Source organism: Salmo trutta, unplaced genomic scaffold, assembly GCF_901001165.1.
Source record: "Salmo trutta unplaced genomic scaffold, fSalTru1.1, whole genome shotgun sequence".
Taxonomy (NCBI): domain Eukaryota; kingdom Metazoa; phylum Chordata; class Actinopteri; order Salmoniformes; family Salmonidae; genus Salmo; species Salmo trutta.
Genome location: NW_021823013.1, coordinates 14,040 through 32,932, shown reverse-complemented (window position 1 = coordinate 32,932; position 18,893 = coordinate 14,040). Strand labels below are relative to the sequence as shown.

At 44.1% G+C, this 18,893-nt stretch overlaps 1 protein-coding gene across 1 annotated transcript; it reads right to left on the bottom strand.

Moving 5' to 3' along the window:
- Positions 1 to 3,237: 3,237 nt before the first annotated feature.
- LOC115188241 (uracil phosphoribosyltransferase homolog) lies at positions 3,238 to 18,653 on the bottom strand. Its single transcript, XM_029747094.1, has 7 exons — positions 18,264 to 18,653; positions 10,638 to 10,680; positions 10,464 to 10,533; positions 8,080 to 8,142; positions 7,800 to 7,961; positions 3,864 to 3,962; positions 3,238 to 3,543 (listed from the first exon to the last, which is right to left on the bottom strand). Exons 1-7 carry the CDS (start codon positions 18,536 to 18,538, stop codon positions 3,437 to 3,439), a joined length of 819 nt encoding a protein of 272 aa, XP_029602954.1. The 5' UTR covers positions 18,539 to 18,653; the 3' UTR covers positions 3,238 to 3,436.
- Between the last annotated feature and the right edge of the window lie 240 nt (positions 18,654 to 18,893).

Sequence of the window (18,893 nt, the reverse complement as noted above, 5' to 3'; positions counted from 1 at the left end):
GGGTACCGGTACAGAGTCAATGTGGAGGCTATATACAGGGTATTACGGTACAGAGTCAATGTGGAGGCTATATACAGGGGGTACCAGTACAGAGTCAATGTGGAGGCTATATACAGGGGGTACCGGTACAGAGTCAATGTGGAGGCTATATACAGGGGGTACCGGTACAGAGTCAATGTGGAGGCTATATACAGGGGGTACCGGTACAGAGTCAATGTGGAGGCTATATACAGGGGGTACCGGTACAGAGTCAATGTGGAGGCTATATACAGGGGGTACCGGTACAGAGTCAATGTGGAGGCTATATACAGGGGGTACCGGTACAGAGTCAATGTGGAGGCTATATACAGGGGGTACCGGTACAGAGTCAATGTGGAGGCTATATACAGGGTGTACCGGTACAGAGTCAATGTGGAGGCTATATACAGGGGGTACCGGTACAGAGTCAATGTGGAGGCTATATACAGGGTGTACTGGTACAGAGTCAATGTGCAGGGGCACCGGTTAAGGTAATATGTACATGTAGGTAGAGTTATTAAAGTGACTATTCATAGATAATAAACAGAGGGGGGGGTGGCAATGCAAATAGTCCAGGTAGCCATTTGATTAATTGTTCAGCAGTCTTATGGCTTGGGGGTAGAAACTGTTAAGGAGCATTTTGGTCCTAGACTTGGTGTTCCGGTACCGCTTGCCGTGCGGTAGCAGAGAGAACAGTCTATGACTAGGGTGGCTGGAGTCTTTGACAATTTTTAGGACCTTCCTCTGACACCGCCTGGTATGGAGGTCCTGGATGGAAGGAAGCTTGGCCACAGTGATGTACTGGGCCGTATGCACTGCGGTCGGAGGCCGAGCAATTGCCGTACCAGGCAGTGATGCAACCAGTCAGGATGCTCTCGATGGTGCAGCTGTAGAACCTTTTGAGGATCTGATGATCCATGCCAAATCTTTCCAGTCTCTTGAGGGGTAATAGGTTTTGTCGTGCCCTCTTCACGACTGTCTTGGTGTGCTTGGACCATGATCGTTCATTGGTGGTGTGGACACCGAGGAACTTGGAAGCTCTCAACCCGCTCCACTCCAGAAGCAGACCCTAGTTCCTACTCCTTAGCTTAGGTAGTCAGTCCTGGGCTGCATCCCAAATGGCATCCTATTATCCAATAGGGCTCTGGTCAAAACTAGTGCACTGTATAGGGAATAGGGTGCCATTTGGGATGCAGACTTGAGGACGGGCTAAGGGCCTTGTCTGGACCGGGACAAAGCTGTTATAAAAGGTAGGTCCAGTGCTGTCTGTGTCAAGCGTTTCAGAGAGCTGATCTAGAAGGCAGAACTGACCCGTCTGATCTGATCGAGGACCAGGCTCCTGTGCGTGTGACATTCTAGAAGGCAGAACTGACCCGTCTGATCTAGGACCAGGCTCCTGTGCGTGTAACATTCTAGAAGGCAGAACTGACCCGTCTGATCTAGGACCAGGCTCCTGTGCGTGTAACATTCTAGAAGGCAGAACTGACCCGTCTGATCTGATCTAGGACCAGGCTCCTGTGCGTGTAACATTCTAGAAGGCAGAACTGACCCGTCTGATCTGATCTAGGACCAGGCTCCTGTGCGTGTAACATTCTAGAAGGCAGAACTGACCCGTCTGATCTAGGACCAGGCTCCTGTGCGTGTGATGTGTTCTAGAAGGCAGAACTGACCCGTCTGATCTGATCTAGGACCAGGCTCCTGTGCGTGTGATGTGTTCTAGAAGGCAGAACTGACCCGTCTGATCTGATCTAGGACCAGGCTCCTGTGCGTGTAACATTCTAGAAGGCAGAACTGACCCGTCTGATCTGATCTAGGACCAGGCTCCTGTGCGTGTAACATTCTAGAAGGCAGAACTGACCCGTCTGATCTGATCTAGGACCAGGCTCCTGTGCGTGTGATGCGTTCTAGAAGGTCAGCGCTTCTACTCTGATGCTTGATACATGCGCCCCTTTCTGTGTATTTACATTGGTTTAACATCATGATGAGATAACTCAATACGGCTGTTCTTCCAACGGAGACGAGCCATCTACTCCGAACAGACAAAAACAAGTTATTGATGAGGGTTATTTCGTCTCTTCTATTCAGTAAAAAATGTTCCTTATGCTGTCAATGTTCATTTACAATCATATCTGTATATCTGAGTTGTGTGAATGATTCAGTGTTTGATGATTGTCTGTGTGGGAGAGAGTGAAGAGAGGGTGGACCTTCATGGATGTTGAGTGATATGTCTTCCCATCACAGTGGTGGTGGTGTTCGGGTCAGCAGTTTACTGGTGTTCTTCCCGTCACTGAGAGGAGGTGGTGTTCGGGTGGGACAGTTGGCCCCGCCCAACTGAACAGGCATGGGTTGTAAACTATGAAACATGCCCTTCTTTCACCACTATATAAACCTGTTGATGAAAATTCAACTTCCTGTTCCGAGGACAACGGTCCTACGTTAAAAAGGCTCAGAAAATAACCTAACGAAATTAGCATCGTGTTCAATGTTTAGGTGACGATCGACAAGCCGAAAGGATGAATTTCGACTATACCAGCCAGAATATTACACGAGAGTAAAAGTATGGCAACTTGGTATGAACTTTGAACTATTATTCACTCCAGAAGTGATACCTCCTAGCCGTTGAGTTAGCAGCAGCCGCTGTGAACGTGGGCTAGGAAAGGACGGACGACTTATCCAGTCTAACACACACAACGATACTTCAACGTATCCAGTTTACCACCAGACATTCCTCAGAGGACAAGAGATCCCTGCTGGGCAACCCGGCCTTCCATCTACGACCAACCTATTGAAGCGCAGCTCAAGAGTAAATATTCCTTGTATTTTCTTTTTCCAAATGGGCGGTTATTTAGAACGCATAAGATTCCCTTTGTTCCTCAGTCTTCCCGCTCTTTCATTCAAAACCCAACCCCCTTCCTTTGTGTAACCAGCTGTCATATCTGTTCTGTCCACTAGGGACGTTTTCCTTTATGACACAATTTGTAATCAATGTATGATCCATTCTGTGTAGATGTAATTATGTGTGATTAGTTAAGTATTTAGTAAATAAATAATTAAACCCAATTTTGTAGTGCTGATTCAACTTGTTAGTCAGGGTTCGTGAAGATAACCAAGAATTTACCACTTTCAGATGAGACTAAATAAGGTAACGATTAAATATTGACTGCCATTGATGTAAAAGATGACCAGGTCTTTAAGAGTTTATTCAGAAGATAACAGCTCTTTACACATTATTCCGTGGTGCCCCGACTTTGTAGTTAATTACATTTACCTGATTAGCTTAATCAGGTAATATTAATTACAGAGAAAGGATTTTATAGAATAGCATGTCATGTCACTTAATAGCCAGACACGACAGTGTGGTGTGGTCTAGTGTGGTGAGGTCTAGTGTGGTGTGGTGTGGTGTGGTCTGGTGTGTTCGTCATTCTGTGCCAAAGTACTTCTGTCCAAAGTGTGTGGGGGCGACCGGGTGCAGCTCTGTGGTGAGCAGGGTGATCTCTGGGAACTCTTGGAGGATGGCCTTGGCTCCTAGACAGAGAAGTAGAGAAAGGAGAAGATAGTGAGAGACAGTGGAGGAGGGATGTAGAGGCTGAATAAAGGGAGGATGAGAGAGAGGAGGAGAGTGTTCCTTACCGAGTGGAGTGGAGAAGAGAGAGAGGAGGAGAGTGTTCCTTACCGAGTGGAGTGGAGAAGAGAGAGAGGAGGAGAGTGTTCCTTACCGAGTGGAGTGGAGAAGAGAGAGAGGAGGAGAGTGTTCCTTACCGAGTGGAGTGGAGAAGAGAGAGAGGAGGAGAGTGTTCCTTACCGAGTGGAGAAGAGAGGAGAGAGAGGAGGAGAGTGTTCCTTACCGAGCGGAGTGGAGAAGAGAGAGAGGAGGAGGATGTGTTTGGGTTGGAGTCCATGCTCAATCAACACCTGCACTGCCTCGATCACTGTGTTACCTGTACCTGGACACACACACACACACACACACACACACACACACACACACACACACACACACACACACACACACACACACAGTTACCTGTACCTGGTGTCATGACGTTGCCCTCTTTGAGTACAGGGAGGACAGTTGACCCCCTCCCCCTTGCACCATCCCCCAACCTACCTCCCCCCACCCAGGCCCTGTGTGAAGGGGTGGTAAAATTCTAAAGGAGAATGTCCTGCAGAATGGCCCAGTTGAGACAGAGAGGGGTTTCATAGAGAGACACAGGAAATTCTTCCAACTCACAGAATTGGGGAACCGAACGACATTTATGTTCTGGAGAAGGTATAAAAGATCGGCGAAGAATCCAGCTACGAACTGGTCCGCTTGGTACAATTTTGTGATACTCAGAAGAGACAATATAGCCATATTACCATAAAACTGTTTATATAATAGCCTCAGCTATGAGACTTGCATCATAATGGTGGTATAAAATGTATTAATAAGGATAAAGCTATTTGGAATATGTTGAGATGCCATGTACTGATGTTAATGTGATAGAATGTATTTATGTTCAAAAGCTTAGATCAGTCATCGGCACGCCCCCCAGGGACACAGACAGGACCAGGCGTCATGTGACAAGCCTGTTCTATGTTCACGTATAAAACCCCCACCCTGCTTTTCTTTCTTCAGACCAGGCCTCCACTCCATGACGAGTCGGCCAATAGGTTTGACCATGCATCCCTCTACTTAACTTTAACCATAACACATAGTTAAACTTTTAGACTATCGATACCGACAGAATAATAACAAGTCTTTGATATTAATTAAGTCTACAGCTAGAAATTATATCATTGAACGCGAAGACCGACGAAACATCCATCATATAACGACATTAATGAATGTCGCTGTGAAAGATCCATTCTAACCGAGAGAGAGAGAGAGGACAAAACTCTCCAACAAGGATCCTGACGACACACTGAGCGTAAATATATATTGATTGCAATTGTTCCCGAATGAGTGAGCGTTCATGTGCAAAGGATTAGCATATCAATTGTTAATATTAATGAACTCTGTGTGCCTCCTCAGCTGCCCTTTTATGACCCATTGTTCTACAAGACACCAGCCCTGCCTGTTTAGCCCACTAGGGCACATTACTCTACCAATTCTTTGTGACGATAATTACTGTTTGTATGCTTTCTGTGAATTACTTAGTTTAGTAAATAAATGATTTTAAGACAATTGACGTATGGATGACTTTTAGTAAAGGCTGGGTTCGTGCAGATACAACAATTTACAACGTTTGGAATGAGACTGGACGCGAGGTAAAATACACCATTTAAACCAGAAGATAATCGGCCTATACTATAATATAATATATGATGTTATAATATAGGAAAGTTATATTAGGAAAATTATAACTTTGTAATCTGAATATTTTCCTTGGTGCCCCGATCTCCTAGTTAATTACAGTTAAACAATTAATCAATTTAATCGCGTAATAATAATAATAATAATAACAATAACAACAGGGAGTTATTTTCATAAACATGTCTTCAGTTTAATGGTGCCCCAAAGACACAACAACAGTAAAACACAGTCTGGTAACATTATATCTGGATCTAGCAGCGGTACCGGGTCACTATGTTATTCAGCAGTCTGGTAACATTATATCTGGATCTAGCAGCGGTACCGGGTCACTATGTTATTCAGCAGTCTGGTAACATTATATCTGGATCTAGCAGCGGTACCGGGTCACTATGTTATTCAGCAGTCTGGTAACATTATATCTGGATCTAGCAGCGGTACCGGGTCACTATGTTATTCAGCAGTCTGGTAAATGTGTGTAGTGGGTGAAAAACTAGTTTTAATGAGTCCAACCTTGGTGGATGTAAACTTCTGACTTTAACTGTATGTTCTCATGTTGAACATGTTTCATTGTTTATTTGAGACTAAATAGATTTTATTTATGTATTATATTAAGTTGAAATAAAAGTGTTCCTTCAGTATTGTTGTAATATATATATATATTATTGGAGGACCCAAAAAAGCCGATACCAATTTCATTCTCAGATTTTTTGAGAATTAAATCGGTATCTGCTTTTCTGGGTCCTCCAATAATCGGTATCGGCTTTTTAATGGGTCCTCCAATAATCGGTACCGGCTTTTTAATGGGTCCTCCAATAATCGGTATCGGCTTTTTAATGGGTCCTCCAATAATCGGTATCGGCTTTTTAATGGGTCCTCCAATAATCGGTATCGGCTTTTTAATGGGTCCTCCAATAATCGGTATCGGCTTTTTAAATGGGTCCTCCAATAATCGGTATCGGCTTTTTAAATGGGTCCTCCAATAATCGGCACCGGCTTTTTAATGGGTCCTCCAATAATCGGTATCTGCTTTTTAATGGGTCCTCCAATAATCGGTATCTGCTTTTTAATGGGTCCTCCAATAATCGGTATATGCTTTTTTGGGTCCTCCAATAATCGGTATCTGCTTTTTTGGGTCCTCCAATAATCGGTACCGGCGGTGAAAAATCATAATCGGTCGACCTCTAGACTTTAGGTGTGCCCCTTTCCAAGATTGAACTCTTTGGCCTGAATGCCAAGCGTCACGTCTGGAGGGAACCTGACACCATCCCTACGGTGAAGCATGGTGGTGGCAGCATCCCTACAGTGAAGCATGGTGGTGGCAGCATCCCTACAGTGAAGCATGGTGGTGGCAGCATCCCTACAGTGAAGCATGGTGGTGGCAGCATCATACTGTGGAGATGTTTTTCAGCGGCAGGGACTGGGAGACTAGTCAGGATCGAGGGAAAGATGAATGGAGCAAAGTACAGAGAGATCCTTGCCCCAGATCCTTGCCCCAGAACTCAGAGGACCTTAGAGTGGGGCGAAGGTTCACCTTCCAACAGGACGACGACCCTAAGCACACAGCCAAGACAACACAGGAGTGGCTTCGGGACAAGTCTCTGAAAGTCCTTGAGTAGCTCAGCCAGAGCCCGGATTTCAACCTGACCTGAAAATAGCTGTGCAGCAACGCTTCCCATCCAACCTGACAGAGCTTGAGAGGATCTGCAGAGAAGAATGGGAGAAACTCCCCAAATACAGGTGTGCCAAGCTTGTAGCGTCATACCCAAGAGGACACACAAGACTTGAGGCTGTAATCGCTGCCAAAGGTGCTTCAACAAAGTACTGAGTAAAGGGTCTGAATAATTATGTAAAATGTGATATTTCATTTATTACTGATGCACATTAAGAATATAATTTGAAGTTATTAGCTGGGAGTTTGCCAGTCATTCTAATAAGTTTGCAAGGCAAGAGAGTTTATAAATTGGGTGTTAGTTATCTAGGTCAGAAGGATCCTTGGGGAGGGGGAGGACCGCCCTCCAGATCTTACGAATAGCACCAGAAGCAATTGTTAAATCTGCACTAAAAAGGGATCAAGCAAATCATAACCTGTGGATGTTTTTACATCATTTTTTTTTTTTAAAGCACATCATTAAAAATAAAATGGTTCGAATGCTGTCTGTTAAGGAGGTGAATAAAGGACTCCCTCAAAGTGGAACTTTAGTTATTTTCAGAAACCATTCTTTTTCCCCGATATGTGGCCAGCTGAGGGGAAAATGGTTATTATAAACCATCACAAATGTCTATTTTTGTGTTGTGGGACCAGAAGCTGTCATAACCTGCTGCTTCTAATCTATTTGTCTAAAGTTAAATGACGACATGTTAACAACAGGAAGTGCTACTTTTTCACCATTTGCCTGACTGAAAAAAACTCCAGGATTAGGAAAAATGCCCCAACATTCAAGACATCTGTAATATCTTCCCCTTTGATAGAGATGTTTTTACTTACTCAGTATTGGGTACATGAGCAGCACTTTCCTCCTGTTTATGTCTGGGGGGAACTTAGCATAGTAGACCTTAGCCTCCTGGGTGTCTTCATCACTCTGGATCAGAATCTTCCCGATGCGGATGGACCTACAACAGTCCCTCAGACCCTGCTCCATGGCCTCACCTGGGGGATGGACAGACACAGGTTCCTATGTGAAATAACTTGGAAAAGAAGCAGAAAAAAAATGACATATTTTTCAGTTGAGGGGGATACACAGAAAGGTTGCTTGTCTTGGACTCACCACTCCTCATGATGCTGACTCCACAGTTACCCCTCTCAAACTTTACACCTTCATACATGTGTCCTGGAGAGAGATGAAGCAGAATGGTATCAGCAGCATGTGGATAGTGTGTGAGGGGTCGGCGTGTAGAGGATAAGGGTCGGCGCGTAGAGGTTAGGGGTCGGCGTGTAGAGGATAAGGGTCGGCGCGTAGAGGATAAGGGGTCGCCGTGTAGAGGATAGGGGTCGGCGTGTAGAGGATAAGGGGTCGGCGTGTAGAGGATAGGGGTCGGCGTGTAGAGGATAGGGGTCGGCGTGTAGAGGTTAGGGGTCGGCGCGTAGAGGATAGGGGTCGGCGCGTAGAGGATAGGGGTCGGCGCGTAGAGGATAGGGGTCGGCGCGTAGAGAATAGGGGTCGGCGCGTAGAGGTTAGGGGTCGGCACGTAGAGGTTAGGGGTCGGCGTGTAATTAGGGCGTCCACCCACACGGTGTTCAGAATGACAGAAATCACATTTAGAATATGGTAATTCATATAAACAGAACATGCAAGTCGAGGATGCAACGAGGTAAGCAGGAATCAGGAGGATAGAATTATGGTCAGATTTGCCAAATGGAGGACGAGGGAGTAAAGGTGGTCTAGTTATTTTCCCTCTGGTTGCACATTTAACATGCCGGTAGAAATGAGGGAAACCGGATTTCAGTTTCCCTGCATTAAAGTCAACCGGCCACTAGGAGCGCCGCCTCTGAATGAGCATTTTCCTGTTTGCTCATTGAGTGCGGTCTTAGTGCCAGCGCATCGGTCTGTGGTGGTAGACAGCTACGAAGAATATAGATGAGAACTCTTTAGGTAAATAGTGTGGTCTACAGCTTATCATGAGATACTCTACCTCAGGCAGGCAAAACCTCAAGACTTCCTTAGATATCATGCACCAGCTGTTGTTCACAATTATACATAGACCGACACCCCTTGTCTTACCAGAGGCTGCTGTTCTATCCTGCCGATAAAGCGTAAAACCTGCTAGCTGTATGTTATTCATGTCGTCGTTCAGCCACGACTCAGTGAAACATAAGATATTACAGTTAATGTCCCGTAGGTAGGACATACGTGCCCGTAGTTCATCTATTTTATTATCCAATGATTGTACGTTGGCTAATAGGACCGATGGTAAAGGCAGATGACCCGCTCGCCGTCGGAACCATGTCTTTCTCCTGCGAATGACGGGGACGAGGGCCTTGTCGGGGTGTCTGGAGTAAATCCTTCGCGTCTGACTCGTTATAGAAAAAAAAACGTATTCCAGTTCGGGGCGAGTAATCGCTGTCCTGATATCTAGAAGCTAATTACAGTCACAAGAGACGGTGGCAGAAATGTTATGTACAAAATAAGTTACGCTAAAAAAAAACACAAAATAGCACAATTGGTTAAGGGGACCGTAAAACGGCAGCCATTATTATTGACAGAGACGAAGAGAAAAAAAAAAAACAGCCATTAGATATTTAGAAAATAGATCTAACAGGCTACTTTAAAGCAAGGTAAGACACGCCTCATATGTATAAAAACGTTCACATTTCAAACAATAAAGTATATGTTTTCAAAATGCGTACTGCCTCCAGCTCATTGGGAAGTGATGTATGAAGCGCTGATAAAACATGCCTTCCTTTGACATTCCACGTTCAAAACAACTGGGATTTTTTTCCCCCTTTTCCCATCCAACTCAGAATTCCAACGCGGGAACTCGGGTATCTTTCTAGAGCTCCGACTTTCCGACCTGAAGATCACTGACGTCACGATTCAACCTCGTATTTTTCCAAGTTCCCACAATGCAGCAGCTCTTGCACTGTCTTACAGATTTTCCACTCAAAAGGCTCGGTATCTGGACGCTGTACGGTGGGACGAACAAGATGCATACATAACGAAAACACGTAACGAATATACTGTACACGCGCCAATTTAATTCCACTAAATTATGCAAATAACCCTATAGACAGATAAGCATGTCCAGAAGAATGTATTTACATCAATGAAGAAGCTATAAAACATTATTTCACAATGGGATTTTATTCTTCTTCTCCCAGACAATTGGCCTGCGCCAATTTTATTAATAAAAAAACAGCTAGCGGAAACCCTGCTATAAGAGTGGTCACAGTGAACCCTGGGTAGGGGTTAGGGAGTAAGGGTCAGTACCTGTAGGAGTGGTCACAGTGCACCCTGGGTAGGGGTTAGGGAGTAAGGGTCAGTACCTGTAGGAGTGGTCACAGTGCACCCTGGGTAGGGGGTAGGGAGTAAGGGTCAGTACCTGTAGGAGTGGTCACAGTGCACCCTGGGTAGGGGTTAGGGAGTAAGGGTCAGTACCTGTAGGAGTGGTCACAGTGCACCCTGGGTAGGGGTTAGGGAGTAAGGGTCAGTACCTGTAGGAGTGGTCACAGTGCACTCGGAGTAGGGCAGCTGGTTCAGTCCTTCCTCCACCACCAGTCTGATCTGAGGATGAAGATCAACAGGTCCAACTCTTCATGCTATTTTTCCATGCAATGAACAACTGTAGTTACTAGCTTAGCTGATGACTTCTTAAAAAGGAATCTTACCAGTCGGTCTGCACAGAACACAAAATCCCCTCTGCTGGTTGTCCTGCAAAAAAAATGAACAAACATGATTTGTCCTGTTGAGGCCACAGCATCTTGTTACCTTGCTCCCACCTCGGAGTTGAGTACGCACACACGGCGCCGGATAAGATGGCTGATGTTTTTACGTGCTCCTAACCGATTGTGTTTTTATATTTGTTTTTTTTTGCGTTGTTTGTAACTTTTTTTTTTTTACTTATTTTGTACATAATGTTGCTGCTACCTGTCTCTTATGACCGAAAACAACTTCTGGACTTCAGAACAGCGATTACTCACCACGGACTGGCAGAAGCTTTTGTTTTTTCTTTAATGAGTCCGACGTGAAGGACATACTGCTTTCCCGGGAACAGGCCCAGATCCCCGTCATTTGAGTGAAGAAAAGAGGACGGAGGTCGGGCTGCCTTCGGAGAATTCGTAGGTGATTGAATAAATCCCCCTTGCCTTCTGTTCTACTAGTTAGCGTGCAATCATCGGAAAATAAAATCAACGACCTACAAGGAAGATTAAACTACCAACGGGACATTTAAAAACTGTAATATCTTATGCTTCACGGAGTCGTGGCTGAACGACGACATTATCAACATACAGCTGGCTGGTTATACGCTGCACCGGCTGGACAGAACAGCGGCGTCTGGTAAGACAAGGGGCGGCGGGCTATGTATTTTTGTAAATAACAGCTGGTGCACGATATCTAAGGAAGTCTCAAGGTTTTGCTCGCCTGAGGTAGAGTATCTCATGATAAGCTGTAGACCACACTATCTACCTAGAGAGTTTTCATCTGTATTTTTCGTAGCTGTCTACATACCTCTACAGACTGATGCTTGCACTAAGACTGCACTCAATGAGCTGTATACCACCAAACGCAAACAGGAAAACGCTCATCCAAAAGGCGGCGCTCCTAGTGGCCGGGGACATTAATGCACATTTCTATCTGTATGTTAAATGTGCAACCAGATGGAAAACAACTCTAGACCACCTTTACTCCACAGAGACGCATACGAAGCTCTCCATCTGGAAAATCTGACCATAATTCTATCCTCCTGATTCCTGCTTACAAGCAAAAAACTAAAGCAGGAAGTACCAGTGACTGGGGCAATAAAAAAAGTGGTCAGAGGAAGCAGGGCTGTAGTGGAACTAGGGTCTGCTTCTGGAGTGGAGCAGGTTGAGAGCTTCAAGTTCCTTGGTGTCCACATCACCAACAAACTAACATGGTCCAAGCACACCAAGACAGTCGTGAAGAGGGCACGACAAAACCTATTCCCCCTCAGGAGACTGAAAATATTTGGCTTGGGTCCTCAAAAACCTCAAAAGGTTCTACAGCTGCACCATCGAGAGCATCCTGACTGGTTGCATCACTGCCTGGTATGGCATCTGCTCGGCCTCTGACCGCAAGGCACTACAGAGGGTAGCGCAAACGGCCCAGTACATCACTGGGGCCAAGCTTCCTGACATCCAGGACCTCTATACCAGGCGGTGTCAGAGGAAGGCCCTAAAAATTGTCAAAGACTCCAGCCACCCTAGTCATAGACTTTTCTCTCTGCTACCGCACGGCAAGCGGTACCGGAGTGCCAAGTCTAGGTCCAAGAGGCTTCTAAACAGCTTCTACCCCCAAGCCATAAGACTCCTGAACATCTAATCAAATGGCTACCCAGACTATTTGCATTGCCCCGACCCCCCTCTTTTATACTGCTGCTACTCTCTGTTATCTATGCATAGTCACTTTAATAACTCTACGTACATGTACATATTACCTCAACTAACCGGTGCCCCGCACATTGACTCGTTATGCCCCTGTATATAGCCTCCACATTGACTCTGTACCGGTATCCCCTGTATATAGTCTCCACATTGACTCGTTATGCCCCTGTATATAGCCTCCACATTGACTCTGTACCGGTACCTCCTGTATATAGCCTCCACATTGACTCTGTACCGGTACCCCTGTATATAGCCTCCACATTGACTATGTACCGGTACCCCCCTGTATATATTCTCGCTATTGTTATTTACTGCTGCTCTTTAATTACTTGTTACTTTTATTTCTTATTTTTGAAACGGCATTGTTGGTTAGGGGCTCGTAAGTAAACATTTCACTGTGAGGTCTACACCTGTTGTATTCAGCATTTCACTGTGAGGTCTACTACACCTGTTGTATTCAGCATTTCACTGTAAGGTCTACTACACCTGTTGTATTCAGCATTTCACTGTGAGGTCTACTACACCTGTTGTATTCAGCATTTCACTGTGAGGTCTACTACACCTGTGGTATTCAGCATTTCACTGTAAGGTCTACTACACCTGTTGTATTCAGCATTTCACTGTGAGGTCTACTACACCTGTTGTATTCAGCATTTCACTGTAAGGTCTACTACACCTGTTGTATTCAGCATTTCACTGTGAGGTCTACTACACCTGTTGTATTCAGCATTTCACTGTGAGGTCTACTACACCTGCTGTATTCAGCATTTCACTGTGAGGTCTGTTGTATTCAGCATTTCACTGTAAGGTCTACTACACCTGTTGTATTCAGCATTTCACTGTGAGGTCTACTACACCTGTTGTATTCAGCATTTCACTGTGAGGTCTACTACACCTGCTGTATTCAGCATTTCACTGTGAGGTCTGTTGTATTCAGCATTTCACTGTAAGGTCTACTAAACCTGTTGTATTCAGCATTTCACTGTAAGGTCTACTACACCTGTTGTATTCAGCATTTCACTGTGAGGTCTACTACACCTGTTATATTCAGCATTTCACTGTGAGGTCTATTACACCTGTTGTATTCAGCATTTCACTGTGAGGTCTACACCTGTTGTATTCAGCATTTCACTGTGAGGTCTACTACACCTGTTGTATTCAGCATTTCACTGTGAGGTCTACTACACCTGTTGTATTCAGCATTTCACTGTGAGGTCTACTACACCTGTTGTATTCAGCATTTCACTGTGAGGTCTACTACACCTGTTGTATTCAGCATTTCACTGTGAGGTCTACTACACCTGTTGTATTCAGCGTTTCACTGTGAGGTCTACTACACCTGTTGTATTCAGCATTTCACTGTAAGGTCTACTACACCTGTTGTATTCAGCATTTCACTGTAAGGTCTACTACACCTGTTGTATTCAGCATTTCACTGTGAGGTCTACTACACCTGTTGTATTCAGCATTTCACTGTGAGGTCTACTACACCTGCTGTATTCAACATTTCACTGTGAGGTCTGTTGTATTCAGCATTTCACTGTAAGGTCTACTACACCTGTTGTATTCAGCATTTCACTGTAAGGTCTACTACACCTGTTGTATTCAGCATTTCACTGTGAGGTCTACTACACCTGCTGTATTCAGCATTTCACTGTGAGGTCTACTACACCTGCTGTATTCAGCATTTCACTGTGAGGTCTGTTGTATTCAGCATTTCACTGTGAGGTCTGTTGTATTCAGCATTTCACTGTGAGGTCTACTACACCTGTTGTATTCAGCATTTCACTGTGAGGTCTACTACACCTGTTGTATTCAGCATTTCACTGTGAGGTCTACTACACCTGTTGTATTCAGCATTTCACTGTAAGGTCTACTACACCTGTTGTATTCAGCATTTCACTGTGAGGTCTACTACACCTGTTGTATTCAGCATTTCACTGTGAGGTCTACTACACCTGTTGTATTCAGCATTTCACTGTGAGGTCTATTACACCTGTTGTATTCAGCATTTCACTGTGAGGTCTACTACACCTGTTGTATTCAGCATTTCACTGTGAGGTCTACTACACCTGTTGTATTCAGCATTTCACTGTGAGGTCTACTACACCTGTTGTATTCAGCATTTCACTATGAGGTCTACTACACCTGTTGTATTCAGCAGTTCACTGTGAGGTCTACTACACCTGTTGTATTCAGCATTTCACTATGAGGTCTACTACACCTGTTGTATTCAGCAGTTCACTGTGAGGTCTACTACACCTGTTGTATTCAGCATTTCACTGTAAGGTCTACTACACCTGTTGTATTCAGCATTTCACTGTGAGGTCTACTACACCTGCTGTATTCAGCATTTCACTGTGAGGTCTGTTGTATTCAGCATTTCACTGTAAGGTCTACTACACCTGTTGTATTCAGCATTTCACTGTAAGGTCTACTACACCTGTTGTATTCAGCATTTCACTGTGAGGTCTACTACACCTGTTGTATTCAGCATTTCACTGTGAGGTCTGTTGTATTCAGCAGTTCACTGTGAGGTCTACTACACCTGTTGTATTCAGCATTTCACTGTGAGGTCTACTACACCTGTTGTATTCAGCATTTCACTGTAAGGTCTACTACACCTGCTGTATTCAGCATTTCACTGTGAGGTCTACTACACCTGTTGTATTCAGCATTTCACTGTGAGGTCTACTACACCTGTTGTATTCAGCATTTCACTGTAAGGTCTACTACACCTGTTGTATTCAGCATTTCACTGTGAGGTCTGTTGTATTCAGCAGTTCACTGTGAGGTCTACTACACCTGTTGTATTCAGCATTTCACTGTGAGGTCTACTACACCTGTTGTATTCAGCATTTCACTGTAAGGTCTACTACACCTGCTGTATTCAGCATTTCACTGTGAGGTCTACCTACACCTGTTGTATTCAGCATTTCACTGTGAGGTCTACTACACCTGTTGTATTCAGCATTTCACTGTGAGGTCTACTACACCTGTTGTATTCAGCATTTCACTGTGAGGTCTAATACACCTGTTGTATTCAGCATTTCACTGTGAGGTCTACTACACCTGTTGTATTCAGCATTTCGCTGTAAGGTCTACACCTGTTGTATTCAGCATTTCACTGTGAGGTCTACTACACCTGTTGTATTCAGCATTTCACTGTGAGGTCTACTACACCTGTTGTATTCAGCATTTCACTGTGAGGTCTACTACACCTGTTGTATTCAGCATTTCACTGTGAGGTCTGTTGTATTCAGCAGTTCACTGTGAGGTCTCCTACACCTGTTGTATTCAGCATTTCACTGTGAGGTCTGTTGTATTCAGCAGTTCACTGTAAGGTCTACTACACCTGTTGTATTCAGCATTTCACTGTGAGGTCTACTACACCTGTTGTATTCAGCATTTCACTGTGAGGTCTACTACACCTGTTGTATTCAGCATTTCACTGTAAGGTCTACTACACCTGTTGTATTCAGCATTTCACTGTGAGGTCTACTACACCTGTTGTATTCAGCATTTCACTATGAGGTCTACTACACCTGTTGTATTCAGCATTTCACTGTGAGGTCTACTACACCTGTTGTATTCAGCATTTCACTGTGAGGTCTACTACACCTGTTGTATTCAGCATTTCACTGTGAGGTCTACTACACCTGTTGTATTCAGCATTTCACTGTAAGGTCTACTACACCTGTTGTATTCAGCATTTCACTGTAAGGTCTACTACACCTGTTGTATTCAGCATTTCACTGTGAGGTCTACTACACCTGTTGTATTCAGCATTTCACTGTGAGGTCTACTACACCTGTTGTATTCAGCATTTCACTGTGAGGTCTACTACATCTGTTGTATTTAGCATTTCACTGTACGGTCTACTACACCTGTTGTATTCAACATTTCACTGTGAGGTCTACTACACCTGTTGTATTCAGCATTTCACTGTGAGGTCTACTACACCTGTTGTATTCAGCATTTCACTGTGAGGTCTACTACACCTGCTGTATTCAGCATTTCACTGTAAGGTCTACTACACCTGTTGTATTCAGCATTTCACTGTGAGGTCTACTACACCTGTTGTATTCAGCATTTCACTGTGAGGTCTACTACACCTGTTGTATTCAGCATTTCACTGTGAGGTCTACACCTGTTGTATTCAGCATTTCACTGTAAGGTCTACTACACCTGTTGTATTCAGCATTTCACTGTGAGGTCTACTACACCTGTTGTATTCAGCATTTCACTGTGAGGTCTACTACACCTGTTGTATTCAGCATTTCACTGTGAGGTCTACTACACCTGTTGTATTCAGCATTTCACTGTGAGGTCTACTACACCTGTTGTATTCAGCATTTCACTGTGAGGTCTACTACACCTGTTGTATTCAGCATTTCACTGTAAGGTCTAACTACACCTGTTGTATTCAGCATTTCACTGTGAGGTCTACTACACCTGTTGTATTCAGCATTTCACTGTGAGGTCTACTACACCTGTTGTATTCAGCATTTCACTGTGAGGTCTAATACACCTGTTGTATTCAGCATTTCACTGTGAGGTCTACTACACCTGTTGTGTTCAGCATTTCGCTGTAAGGTCTACTACACCTGTTGTATTCAGCATTTCACTGTGAGGTCTGCTACACCTGTTGTATTCAGCATTTCACTGTGAGGTCTACTACACCTGTTGTATTCAGCATTTCACTGTGAGGTCTACTACACCTGTTGTATTCAGCATTTCACTGTGAGGTCTGTTGTATTCAGCAGTTCACTGTGAGGTCTACTACACCTGTTGTATTCAGCATTTCACTGTGAGGTCTGTTGTATTCAGCAGTTCACTGTGAGGTCTACTACACCTGTTGTATTCAGCATTTCACTATGAGGTCTACTACACCTGTTGTATTCAGCATTTCACTGTGAGGTCTACTACACCTGTTGTATTCAGCATTTCACTGTGAGGTCTACTACACCTGTTGTATTCAGCATTTCACTGTGAGGTCTACTACACCTGTTGTATTCAGCATTTCACTATGAGGTCTACTACACCTGTTGTATTCAGCATTTCACTGTGAGGTCTACTACACCTGTTGTATTCAGCATTTCACTGTGAGGTCTACTACATCTGTTGTATTTAGCATTTCACTGTACGGTCTACACCTGTTGTATTCAGCATTTCACTGTGAGGTCTACTACACCTGTTGTATTCAGCATTTCACTGTAAGGTCTACTACACCTGTTGTATTCAGCATTTCACTGTAAGGTCTACTACACCTGTTGTATTCAGCATTTCACTGTAAGGTCTACTACACCTGTTGTATTCAACATTTCACTGTGAGGTCTACTACACCTGTTGTATTCAGCATTTCACTGTGAGGTCTACTACACCTGTTGTATTCAGCATTTCACTGTGAGGTCTACTACACCTGTTGTATTCAGCATTTCACTGTGAGGTCTACTACACCTGTTGTATTCAGCATTTCACTGTAAGGTCTAACTACACCTGTTGTATTCAGCATTTCACTGTAAGGTCTACTACACCTGTTGTATTCAGCATTTCACTGTAAGGTCTACTACACCTGTTGTATTCAGCATTTCACTGTAAGGTCTACTACACCTGTTGTATTCAGCATTTCACTGTAAGGTCTACTACACCTGTTGTATTCAGCATTTCACTGTGAGGTCTACCACACCTGTTGTATTCAGCATTTCACTGTGAGGTCTACTACACCTGTTGTATTCAGCATGTCACTGTGAGGTCTACTACACCTGTTGTATTCAGCATTTCACTGTGAGGTCTACTACACCTGTTGTATTCAGCTCATGTGACTAATACAATTTGAATTGAAACACCACGTAGCCAAATAGAAACATGATCACCAAGACAAACACTCACTTGTCTCTGATGATGGTCTGTAATTCTAGTATCTGACTGTTAAGAGGAAGCAGTTTCAGTTGAGGTCCCAGGTTTAAAACATCAGGGCCGAGCCCACCACCATTCGGTAAGTTCCCGTTGAAACGCTGTTTATTTCCGTCATCCACCGCTGCAGCGCATGGCGCCACCGGACCGCTGCTGCTGGCGGTACTGCTCGCTGCGAACCGAACATGCTTCGTTAAGTTATGTTCTTGGCCGGTACTAACGTCATTTGACGACTGGTTGTGGCAGGGCATCTTGCTGTACTCACTGTATATTGTTCAAACCGAATAAAGTTAGATATTTGTTGACAACGAGCCGTACGCGTCGCAACGCCCGCCTGGTTTCAGGAAATGACGAGAGATGAACCGCTTGGATTCTTCTCCTACTGGAGAAATAAGATTAAACATTCATTTCATTATTCTTTTGGCCAAATTTCATGATCACAAATGTAAATTTACAAAACAAAATACACCATTTCTTACCCTACAAAAAGAAATTGAACTGTATTTTAAGACAATTACATAAATACTCTACTAACAAAAAAGCTGTTATAATTATAAGTGTATGTATGTCCCTTCAGATCCTTGTATAATGTGATATTTTACCCCC

Coding starts and splice junctions, on each gene's coding strand:
- LOC115188241 (XM_029747094.1), bottom strand. CDS start 18,538: ATGCCCTGCCACAACCAGTCGTCAAATGACGTTAGTACCGGCCAAGAA. Junction 7,962..8,079: donor AGTCAGCATCATGAGGAGTG/GTGAGTCCAAGA, acceptor TCCATCCCCCAG/GTGAGGCCATGGAGCAGGGT. Junction 3,544..3,863: donor TCTCTTCTCCACTCCGCTCG/GTAAGGAACACT, acceptor TTCTCTGTCTAG/GAGCCAAGGCCATCCTCCAA.